Source organism: Ptychodera flava, chromosome 20 (genome assembly GCF_041260155.1).
Source record: "Ptychodera flava strain L36383 chromosome 20, AS_Pfla_20210202, whole genome shotgun sequence".
In the NCBI taxonomy this organism is placed as follows: Eukaryota; Metazoa; Hemichordata; class Enteropneusta; family Ptychoderidae; genus Ptychodera; species Ptychodera flava.
Window position 1 is genome coordinate 25,733,363 of NC_091947.1, and position 12,804 is coordinate 25,746,166.

A 12,804-nucleotide genomic window follows, 5' to 3' on the forward strand; every position below is an offset into this window, starting at 1 on the left:
ACAATTTTGTAGCTGCTATAATGGCACATCATCTGTTTAGCACTTGCACCAACCTATACCCATGTGAAGACATTCGTTTTCTTAGGGGCTCCCGAAAAGCTTTATAAAGCAAATATACCCCCTAGAATTATTTTGATTTGCAACATTTTGGAGTGTGATCTGAGTGTTTCTCAGTCTTGCCAAAATGTAAATCACAGAGACAAACACGTCTTATAACTATAGGACAACGAAAGAAAGAAATGAAGGGAAAGTATACTTTCTGCATGTTGGTTTTGCAAAACTTAATATTCATACTAGCACTATATCGAAGCTTAAAAACATGCAAAGCCACACATTTTAGCATGTGACGGTATCATCTCATACAGGAAACTATGTCTCTTTATCTGAAATTATTTAACATTTATAATCAACAATATTTGTTGTGGCAACCAAATACTCCTTACGTTAACTTTAAACTACTAATTGTTATTTTTCGAAGCATAATGGATCGAGTAAATATGCAATTATATTGTTAGAGAATTAATTCTGGTCCAGACTTGAATTCAACTGTCAACGGCAACATCGAACATTACACACGTACAGGCTTTGTTCGTACGTTGAACATGAAGTGTTTCTTTAACAAACGGAACGAAAATAATGGTAAATACATACACAGTTCAAGTATACTGGAGCTTTATCAAAACCTCTTACAACACACAAAAAACAAGTCATTGTCAATGACATAGTCCCCACTAGTAAAAGAGTATTAGTCTTGATGGGGCAGGGAAATGTGGTCATTAAAAAGTATCGCTGGAGTGTATAAGTTCACATCTATGGGCACATAGGTTTATGTCATTTTTCCCAATTTATAACAAGAGGCATGTCTAAGTTATGGTTCTAAATCGGGAAAAAAGATCAGACCTCTAGCTGTGTTGGCCAGCCAAGAAATACATATGTGCATAATAAATGAGGTACGAGATGTGAAATCTGAAGGTCTAATATCCTATCAAAATTGAAGCTTATAGAACTTGTGGTTACTGAGTTATGCATATATATGTATAATCAAGGTCTAAGGTCATCAAGGTCACGTGACATTTTGAAAAAAAATTGTATTGCTAAGTTATCCCTATATACCAAAAATCAGACCTCTAGCTCTATTGGCTCGCTCAAAATTAGATATGCACATAATTGATGAGGTACAATATGTGGCGTCATAAGGTGTCCCATCATACCATATATGAAAGGTTTGGCACTTGTGGTTACTGAGTTGTGGACAAATATGTATATTTGAGGTCAAAGGTCACCAAGGTCACATGACATTTTGAAAAAAAATTGTATTGCTAAGTTATCCCTATATACCAAAAATCAGACCTCTAGCTCTATTGGCTCGCTCAAAATTAGATATGTGCATAATTAATGAGGTACAATATGTGGCGTCATAAAGTGTCCCATCATACCATACATGAAGGGTGTAGCACTTGTGGTTACTGAGTTATGGACAAATATGTATATTTGAGGTCCAAGATCACCGAGGTCACGTGACATTTTGTCAAAAAAATTGTATTGCAAAGTTATCCCTATATACCAAAAATCAGACCTTTAGCTCGATTGGCTTGCTCAAAATTAGATATGTGCATAATGAATGAGGTACAATATGTGGCGTCATAAGCTGTCCCATCATACCATACAATAAGAAGGGTGTAGCACTTGTGGTTACTGAGCTATGGACAAATATGTATATTTGAGGTCAAAGGTCACCAAGGTCATGTGACATTTTGTCAAAAAAATTGTATTGCTAAATTATCCCTATATACCAAAAATCAGACCTCTAGCTCGATTGGCTTGCTCAAAATTAGATATGTGCATAATTAATGAGGTACAATATGTGGCGTCATAAGCTGTCCCATCATACCATATATGAAGGGTGTAGCACTTGTGGTTACTGAGTTATGGACAAATATATATATTTGAGGTCAAAGGTCACCAAGGTCACGTGACATTTTGTCAAAATATCTGAGATATCTGCGTGAACGGATGGACTCACGGACGGACATGACCCAATCTATAAGCCCCTGGACTTCATCCATGGGGACTAAAAACTGTGTCACTGCATCCTTTTTGCAATATGAATACGATGAGAAACTAAATTTTTATTTTTCTTGGCCTTATACATGGGAGTCTATGGACTGCCTTATACATGGGAGTCTATGGACTGCCTTATACATGGGAGTCTATGGTCTGCCTTATACATGGGAGTCTATGGAGACTGCCTTATACATAGGAGTCTATGGAGATGAAAACTAAAAAGTCCTCTAACACGGCCAAATTTGATCGCATTGTGAAACAAATCGACGTGCATCTGTATGGGGTAGGGTACTATCCTTGTGCAAAGTTTGAAAGAAATTGACTTGGGCATGTCTGAGATATCTGCGTGAACGGACGGACGACGGACGCACGGACGGACGCACACACGGACGGACATGACCAAACCTATAAGTCCCCCCGGACGGTGTCCGTGGGGACTAAAATGCACAACAAATCAAACACGTAATCACAACACTATTTACAAACAGGAATAAATTACACAATGTTATGATTCTTACATAGGTTAGATACTTGTTAAACCATTTATCTATCAATCAGCTACTATCTAACCTGAAAGTTGTAGTTTTGTACTTCTATATGAATTTAAAAGACAGCGAGCAATTTAAGAAACAAGCAAAGAAAAGTGCTAAAGATATCACTTTATGCCCGTTAATAGAAGCGGAGGCACTTCGAATCTATTACACACGAGCCTCTTGCGATCGTTTAATTTGTATGATAAGAAAAATGGTACGGTGTAACATATACAGCTGTCATGAACAACATATCGAGATGGTAACTCAAGATAGGCATTTAGACAATTAATTACTTGGTATTTGGATCAACTGCACCATCTACATAATAAATGCTAACTGTATGTAAAAATATCTTATTTCAGTGCCATAAATATGTAAGGGAACCTTCATCTACTCGGGAGCGGGACTACGAGACATGTCTTTTAAAATGCAAATATAACTCAACGTCATACCTGAAAAGTTCAGCAACATCAGTCAAAATGCTTGCATTAACTAGTCGTCCTTACAATCTCAGGACAGCGCGAGAAAAAGAGTTCATTTTGATGTAATCGGAGTCGTGGTCATCATGTCATAGAGGGCGCTATTGATGATTTGCATATGATTTGTGAAGTATGTCGTTTTCCTTTATTGTTGGCATTTATGAACTTTGGATGGTGCTCTCAAATGTATTTAACGAAGGCCAGCTAACTTGTAACGACGACATAAACAGATAACTTATACTTCATGAAACGAAAATAGAAACCAAACGTCGATGGGCACACGCTAACTGACGCTTCTCTCTTCGTCTCAACCTTAGGTCAAGGATCCGCTTTATTTTCTGAAACTGAACTGCACTGATAATGTCATGATTTGCCCTTTGTGTTGTCCCTTGTGTACACGCCTGTTATTGTTTTGTCCATCTGCATGGCATTGCCTGTCCGCCAGCCTGTCTGTTTGGATGCCTTCCCGTTTTCATGCCTTTCCCTTGCCCTTCATTGTCGTCACCCCTTTCTAGCCCTCTGCCTTCGTCTTTTCAACTCTCATTAGCCTCAAGCTCAGTGGGTTCACTGAGGGCCAAAAGTTCCCCGCCTGACCATTCCCGGTTAAAGTGACACACTTTGGACACAAGTTATGGACAGGTTTGGTCCTTAGATATACAGTGACGCACAAAATGACACAAATGACCCAACCGGTATTTATAGTCATAAAACCAACTTTTATTGAGAACATTTGACAAGTATCGGTAAACAGCAAAAAAAACACAGAGAGATTGACAAAAAGTTAGACATTTTCACATCATTTTAAGAGACCATATGCACAGTGGGTTACAGTAAATCTGAGCTATCACTGCCAGGTCTAAATAAATAATAATTCACATTCTGCTCCCTGAATATAACTTATCACAAGGATGTAAATTTTGAGAGCATTGTATATTCAAGATTAATCTTTACCGAGCAAACGTATCGGCTCCTTACCTGTACTCAGGGTTAGGGACGCCATTCACATCCTATCGCTTAAATATATACATATCCGATGCTTAAAAATTATTTATTAGAATATTTTGTTCATTGAACAGTATGGGAGAATGATCACTCATACCCTTTCAACACTGAGAATTGAATTTGTTCATTTGTTCTTACAACAGAGTAATTTATTGAAGTGGGGGGGGGACAAGAAAGGCAAACTATTTTTCGATGTTATTGTTTTGTTATTTTAACCTCTACGTCTAGGGGTCATGACCTCTGACAGGATACAATATTTTCAATACGTATCGCAGAAAGAAACCTGCCTAGTTTCCTAAAGAAAGCGGGTTGAAATTGTTGAGACTATGAAAGAGCTTCGAATTTCGTATTACATTAGAAAAAAAGAGTTGACTGCTGCAATATTATACTGAGGTCATGAACGGGCGTTTTTCTCGAGGGTCTATGATTAAACTGTTAACTTGTCCATTTCATTTTTTTTCGTAAATTCACCTCAACCGACAGGATAGGCTTCGCTTAATAAAGTTACTTTTGACTAATCTGATATTAGTATTTATTAACGCAGAGTTATAGACATATTCAAATTCTACGATCCTGCAAAATGTCGTAAAACTTTGATATAAAGTTTCGTGTTAGGAGAAATTGGCATTGTCCTTTGTGAAATGGCCGTTGCTGCGAGATACTAGACTCTAAACTACTTGTGATTAACCATGCAGTGTACGTTTCATGAAGAGAAAGGGGAGATTTGTTGTCTAGGCAACGTATACTTCATTATATACTTATACGAGGGAAGGAAAATGTAAACTTTAACTGTATTGGCGATCTACTGAAAAAAAATGCAGGGTTATTTTTAGAAAGCATTTTATAAATATAATCTACTACCGTGAAAACGTTCGAAAGAGGCCCCGGTCATTTGTTTCAACATCCCTCCACTGTGAAAGTTTAGAAGGCTGCAGAAAAAAAACCCTAATAAATTTAATGAATGCGCTCCGAATAAGTAAAGTGCGGAAATGAACATCCGTTTGATTTTTCAGATAACAAATGCGAAGCTATTTTTCATGTACATCGGACGTGGGGATGTACACTCGCAGACATGTTCGCGTGTATCTTGAATACGAAATCCTTTTCCACTACAAATGAAACTTTCACGAATAGGCATTTCAAGCAGACATATCGAGCTGTTCTTCTTTTGTACTCTCGAGCCGCAGATTGTGATGCCTCAGAGCTTTTACGGTTTTACATCGTACATTGGAGAAATTTCTAACACGCCGCGGGAATTGGTGAGGGTAGTATGCAGTATCATGTCCACTGCTGTAGTAAATCTAAATGTAACGAAACTTGTCTTTTTGATAGCGATACATGTATACGTCGTTAAATAATAATCATTAGAAAACGCATTCAAATATTATTTGCTTTGTATTCTTTCAGTATACGATTTACAGTGATTTCAAACAGTCAGCTTAGTAATTAATCTAAGGGTATTGCAATGATTTCTATATGTAAAGGAATGAGCACATTCTTGCATATATTTCACTAGAGGGCGGTATTGTACGTCGATTATCCTGGAAACTAATCTTGGTAATGCTGTCGGAAGTGTCTTTACTGAAGTCATGGCACATTCCGTGAAATTTAATGTGTTCATATTCAGAAATCTAACGCTTCGATGTCATTTTTTAAGTTAGAAGTATGAGTAAATATCTCTGATACATGTTGGTAATTTAGTATCATCGCCCTTGAAATATTCGAAGTTTAATAGCGTATAAAGGGTATTACGAGGCTGTCTTCATTTTATTTTAATGAACTGCGTCACTTGTGGCATTCACCGATAAAGTGCATTGCATATTCAGCTCTGGATAATGGTAGAATGTCAAACCAGATTTTGTTTTTCAGATGTCCGCGTCAGAAAGTTTCAACAGCACAAATTTTGCGTAGGTCACCGTTTTTTCACGCAATTCCTTGGTTGAGGTAATCGATGTTCATATATAATTATCATGCCATCATCGCAAAGTGAACCTCCCACGATTTCCGTCAACATGAGGAAAACTAGACGTTTTCACCCGGAAAATCTACCTCCTGTGCGTCATAAGCCCTCTAGAGGGCGATAGGCGATTACAGGCCGAGGTCGGCCATGGCTTGCTGGGCCATATGTAGTTCATACTGCTTCTGAATGGACTCGGCCCATCATCGTATTCGATTTGTAAGAAGATTACAAGCATACATCCGATGGTGCTGAGAACGTAGATGAAAAGAAGAATTCTGTCCACGACAAGCGCCACCTGTTTCCATTCACAGCTCGATTCGTCCTCCTTTTGTCTTTCTTCAAACATCTCCCTGAGAAGCTTCACCTCTTGAATAATTTCTCTCAAAAAGTATATGTTCTCTTCGATGAACGGCTTTGAATTGGCCGCTCCCCCAGGGCCCGAGGCTTGCATACTCTTCCGGAGCCTTGGCTTCGGAGAGTGGTTAGCAAGACGCCTCGCCTGTTGAAACCCGTTCACGCCGACCCGAAAGGACCCGTCGGAGGAGTCGGAGAAATCGATCATCGGGTGGAATTCGAGTTTCTTGCGAATTCTCGCCTGGTCACGTTTGTTTATTTTCCTATTATCGGTGTTGGCCGAGACCTGTCTGATCAGGACGAAGCGAGCGACTTTGCCGAGGACGAGACGCCGTAACCATGGCGGCACCGGTCGACTCTCAGGTCCTCGGTGATGGAGATTGAGAACAATCACCGACATCATAATTGACAGTGAAACCAAGAACATGACGGCTGCATAGTATTGACCTGACAGTGAGAAAGAGAGAAGAGAGAACGTTCTTCAATGAAATTCAAAGATATGCAAAGCCAAGTTCAAAGCAGATTGAAGTTGATTCACAGGTAATGTTTACAACTTGGGGTTCACAAAGCCGGTGCTGTCATTCTTTTTCGTCGTTTTTGTCGTATTTGTCGTCATCGTCATCATCGTCGTCGTCGTCATCATCATCATCATAATCATCATGATCATGATCACGATCATCATCACAATCATCATCATCAACAACAACAACAACAACAACAACAACAACAACAACAACAACAACAACATCGTCATCATCATCATCATCACCTCTCAGTTCAACGTTCGTCGAAAGTTTGCCAAAGTAATTTTCATGAGTTGTAATACTTGGACTTCGGACATTCTTCCATGTCAAGTGCCTGCCTTATCAACAAGATAATGCATCTGTTAAATATAAATGTACAGCTTTCACCAAGAAACGAAGACAATGAAAGACAAATGGGGTCAGTGAAAGTTGGTAGGAGGACCAACATAAAACATTGCTAATTAGTGTAGCTTTGTCAGGTCTTACCTAATATAGGTACGTTGTTCTTCATAGGTGGGAGTGTTTCGGCTAACAGCAGCAAATACACCGTCAGAGACAGCAAGACAGTGATTCCTAGGCCAACTTTCTCTCCCGATTCGACCGGGAGGAAAAAACTCAAAATGGTGGACGCCGAGATGAGCGAGCAGGGCATGATGAGGTAGAAGACATAATAGGTGGGAAGTCGTTTCAGGTAGACGACATAAATGACTTTGGAGAAGTCTTCGTACGGGTAGTCCGGGTAGTAGCGTATGGATTCGTTCTCGTTCAAAGTGGTTAGTTCCCAGAGTTGCCATTCGGTGTCTCCTTCGAAAAAGGATTGGTCACCTGATTGAGAATAGCGAATGGGGTGTGTTTAATTTTGCAATTTTTTAGGAAAGGGTCGGTAGAGATTTGTCATGCAGAGGATGCGAATGCTACAGTTCTGCAGAACGTGTTGTAATTTTCGAGTATTTTCTGTCCACAGTGGACTATGTAAGCCACTCGAAAACCATATTTAGGTAGTGATTATCGGTAAGACATGTTCGTTATACAAACTTCACATGCTTTCATGTTATTGTTCTATATTCTCTTAAGCGTAATGGTAGCAACAGCGACAGCATTTGCGATTTTATTGGTCATTTTTCGTGAGTAAGATTTGGTTCAATGACTTTCGACGATCATTTTCTCTGCAAAAAAGAGTACTGATTGCTCTAGGCCGATACGAATCCCTATTACTCTTTCAAAAGCACATATATATCGGTAGTTCACTTAGCGCAAATTTCAACTATAAATTTCAGTGTTTCGAAAGCAGTCATCAAATTACTGGGTTTTTTAACTACAGCTTCTGTGCACCTTCTACTGAGTGATTTTTGTGTAAATAAAGACGACAAATTATGTGCCTTTTGGTGTTTCTGATCACTACTATTGCTAACACCATGAATCATAGGGTCTGTAAACTCCCTTAAAGACGGAATATTCTTTGTTTAATAAAGGCATCCTTACTTGTTCCGTAACCTCTACCAAAAGATGTATTCTATTGAAGACTTTTGAACTTGCCTTTGATGATGTGCGTATACACGGGTTACAAACCATCACTTCTTTTACTTGAACTTATTCCAATATCATCTGGTCTATCTCCTTCCATACTTACCTGTTCCTTGGACATATATTTCCGAAGCGTTGTGCAACCAAGGTCCAAAGGTCACATTGCAAGATTGCTTATCGAAGGGGAAATTCCACACATCCATTTTGCAGTGTGACTTGATAATTGCCGGGGCGGCCCACAACACCTGACCATTGCTTCGAACGACGCATTGCGAGTTCAGTGTAAAGTCTTCGTACTTGTTATCGGCACTGCCAAAGTGGACGGAAAACTTACTTTACATTCAGACCTCTCTGTTGTTTCACATAATTGTTCGCAATAAAGTGTTTGTTAGCAAACTATGATCGCCGGTAATGAGTGTTAGCGTTCTAAAACTTACAAGTCTTTACGTTGAGGAAAGAGGGTATGTCCATGGACGTTCAACAAAACAAGGATCGAATCTATGGAAATTATAACATCCAAAAGTATACTGACGTTACTTGTTATCCATAGAAATGAATTGAGTTCACAGGGTGCAAATATGATTGTCACCTACTTTTGGTAGAGCCACACGTCCGGCATCCAAATGAATTCTTTATCGATCTTGAAGTTTTCAATGCCTCCATAATCAGCTGGATCCCACATTAAAAATTCGTCTGTCCACCTCTGCGAAAAGTCATCGAGAATTCATAATCAGATGAAGCTCATCGGGAGAAGAAGAGAGTTCTTTCGCCCAATGATCTAAGTTACCATACGACATACGTTTCTATGCAGAAGTTTGGAATTATTTGTTTCGGTGTTTTGGCGTGATCTTTAAGGTGGGGTGTGAATTACGCTTTAATTTATGGCTAAAAAATAACATGCTCGTAGACAAAGAATAGAATATACCCTAACAGATCGTTATCCCTCTCAGATACATTTTCCCCTTTCCACGTTTGTTACATTTGAATTATAATAGAGCATATCGCAATGTATGGTTTACGGTTCAGATAATTAATGTTCACATGAAAAATCAATGACAACAAACAGATAAAAGAACGTTAACATGAAGGATAAGCCAGGAGCAAACACTCGGGGTCTACCTCGTTAATTGACAATTAACCCCTTGGATAGCGTTCAATATCGTTGTACGGTAAAACGCTTTTGAATGAAAGAGGTTCAACAATGTCGACTTGACTTACAATTGTCAGCCATACATTCATTTTCAACGTCTGTAATCGCTCATCCTGTCAGGAAAATAACGCAAATATAATTAATATTCTTAGAGGTACCGATACAATGCTTACAACATCCATCATGTCAAAGATAAAAAAAAGGGTCAAATGTTTTATAAATGTTGATGGGGATATTTGCAAATTTTTCTGCATTCGTAATGTATTGGCTGGAACCCATTAAGCAAGTTTTGTTGAACGCAAATCAACTATATATTCTTAACCAAACTCCCTAAACGATTAGGATGTCCAATACAGCATTCATATGTGAGTAACGTGCACAGAACTCCGCGGAGTCGTCCGATGAATCTAACATCACTGGTAAAATTTCTTTTTTGCAAAATAAAAATGACGTCATGTCACGACGAACCGTATACGTTAGATCACTTTTTTCAAAGCCTCTCTCTCTCTCTCTCTCTCTCTCTCTCTCTCTCTCTCTCTCTCTCTCTCTCTCTCTCTCTCTCTCAGAGTAAAATAAATCTGATGAATTTTCATATTGTCATATTCATCTGTTTCAATTTCTCAACTGTAGACATTCTCTTTGTCCACCCCAGAGTAGAAAGTGGGCAACCAAAACGATGTAGATATTATGTGCATCGGACACATACCACGTTAAGCACTTGAGCGAGAAATAATTGGAGTTCGAGTCTTGTTGTGGTGCTTGGGTCATACACGGGCCTCACAGATTTATCGTACGTCTGGTTACGAAATAAACTCTCCCTCAGCCGTGAATGGTCCATGGTAGCAAAAGAATCTGTGAAAAGAACAGATACACTGTCTCAATGATTAATGGCAAATTCAGTTTTCCTGTGAAAGATGTTTAAATATTGCTTTATATGATTAAGAAGCAACCATTTTAATAAACTGTAGGTGACGATTTGTCGCGAGTCACTTTTATCAATGATATTTGTTGCTACGTCATGTAAAGTAATGTGTTAATCATTTGACAATATGGGGTTCGAAACCTTGCCTGCAAGTATAATTGCGTGACAGATTGGAACAATTTACTGAAAGGCTTTGTGGCAGGCTGTTCAAAACGGGGGCAAAGGATCAGGAACATCGTATTTTACCTGACAAGTTTTCTAAGTAATATTTTTATCAGCGGTACGGGGAGTACAGACGATCGGAAAGTTTGTAGACGGCGACCCGCTCAATCGCTGGGTCGTAAACATGTTGTTGGTAATTCTAGTGGGGTAACGTTTGATTGAATATCAGGCACAAATAATGAATTAAAATCAACGTTCCATGTCTGTCAAACATCGAGTGATCGAGTTCTCTTGGTTTTTTTTATATATGTAATTCTGTTAGTTATATGCTTTACAGGTACGAAAATTGTGTCCTCGGCTTTGCATTTAAGGAAACAGAGTCAGAATTGTGCGGTATTGGGGAAGGGGGGGGGGGTGGTAAAAGTCCTCAACGGGAGTTGCATGTTCACATTAAAGGCAATTGTTGTCCCTTTTCCAACCTCATCTTTTTTGCATTGTTAGAAAGACTCACATTGGATGTTTTCTACAGGTAGGTGAGGGTTTTCGTAATGTACACCGTCTATCATCGCACAGAATAATATATCATCTCACAAGTAAATATCTAAAACACACAGTGGAGACAAAAGCGCAAATCATGTCAACTCTAGATCTAGCTGGGGACTGCTTCGGGTTATGCCATGCACAATGAAGACAACTAAGAATACACATCACTTTTCACGTGCTGCAGCGAGTTAAAGGTTACATGTCAATTATTTTCCATTAAGGTAGAACGCGCCTCGAGCTCGGGCACAGATATTTGGACTCCCAAACTTTTACAATTCTTTTCTGATCTACCACTTGTGGGGGTTCATTTTAAAGCACTTGGTGAAAGAAAATTTTTTCACCGTCTTATTTTTTTTTTGAAATTTAAAATTCGAAAATTTTATTTTTCTCTATAGAGTTAATACAGGAATGGCGGCCATTTTGAATTTCAAATATCGGTAAATCTTATCATTTGTTATTTGTTTCTCTAATACCAAAATTTGCATGCTGACCCCTGATTTTTACTCTCGATTTTGAAAGAGAATGGTTGAAAAATTCCCTGAGGAAAGTTTGGGCAAATGTTGAAGTCTTTCACTTTCGAGGCGCATACTACCCTAAGAGTTGTCCAAGGACACCAATTCACAAACTTATTCGCAAGAGGTGAGGTTATTAGCTGATGAAAAGCGAAAATAACGACAAGACTCGGACAGGGTGATGCGACAGGAACAGTTTATTCAAGGAAGTAGCGGTGTACAGATGAAATTCAATCGCTCAAAATAAATGACAGGCCAAAAGCGAAGTTGCCAAAAAATCATAGCGACAGTCAGAAAAGCAGGGAAACAAACAGAAAACAAACACCTCCGAACCTGTTTGTCATCCCGAGCGGACCGTCGTTGGTGGCGCGTATGCTGACTGTTGAAGTGATGGCATTCAGTGAGGTGTCGTATTCCGGTTGGAGGTTTCCTTTCTACTGGCTGATGTCAGGCATGCATCCAAAGCATTATTCGAACGGCCGTTAGGGGATGAAATCTCGTCGTCGCATTAACGGAAACGAGCGCTATTCACTAGGAAGAACCAGCAATGTCGATGGGAACATGATGTTTTACAAGTTTACGAGGGAAGAGCGCCCTCATTAAGCTGTAAATTATTCTGTCATCTGTAAACATTTCTAGATGTGTGAGTCTTATTGGTGTACCGTTTATGAAGGAACGGTGTTCGGTACGCCATGAAAAATCCTCAGGACGGCACATTGCAAGCAATAACGAAAGGATGTTCTGTCTCTGTGTTGATGTATCTACAAATTGTATTTTTTTCCGCCGAAAGAAGGGAACTAGAGATCTGGAGAAAAGTTCGGGAGCAATGTATGCAATCGAAGGGCGACAATGACATGCCTTTGCAAGTGAGATTCGGCTCTAAAAATTCCGAAGTATTTCGGAATTTGTCCACAAAGTACGCGCTACTTCAAAAAGGCGGAAGAGCAGCAGCTTTGAAATATGACTCTAGTCCCGACAAATGTTTGCCCATTCCTTTGCCATCCATTTCTGTCAGGAGATATTGACTAAACTTCGAATGAAACATATCACTGTTCACTTGGATGAGAAAAGGTTT

The 12,804-nt window shown here is 39.2% G+C and overlaps 2 protein-coding genes across 2 annotated transcripts in view; both read right to left on the reverse strand.

The window, feature by feature from the left end:
* LOC139120414 (neuronal acetylcholine receptor subunit alpha-10-like) overlaps positions 1-3,111 on the reverse strand; it is an 89,795-nt gene extending 86,684 nt beyond the window's left edge. Inside the window, exon 1 of the mRNA XM_070684813.1 lies at positions 3,050-3,111. The gene's annotated coding sequence lies outside the window, so the exon portion shown is untranslated. The remainder of the gene's footprint in view (positions 1-3,049) is intronic.
* Positions 3,112-3,774: 663 nt separating this feature from the next.
* The window catches only part of LOC139120415 (neuronal acetylcholine receptor subunit alpha-10-like), a 46,555-nt gene continuing 37,525 nt past the window's right edge, over positions 3,775-12,804 (reverse strand). Inside the window, exons 2-7 of the mRNA XM_070684815.1 lie at positions 10,297-10,442; positions 9,659-9,703; positions 9,034-9,143; positions 8,547-8,749; positions 7,403-7,741; positions 3,775-6,839 (exon numbers count right to left, since the gene is read on the reverse strand). Coding sequence (XP_070540916.1) covers positions 6,124-6,839; positions 7,403-7,741; positions 8,547-8,749; positions 9,034-9,143; positions 9,659-9,703; positions 10,297-10,442 — 1,559 coding nt within the window. The 3' untranslated portion in view covers positions 3,775-6,123. The remainder of the gene's footprint in view (positions 6,840-7,402; positions 7,742-8,546; positions 8,750-9,033; positions 9,144-9,658; positions 9,704-10,296; positions 10,443-12,804) is intronic.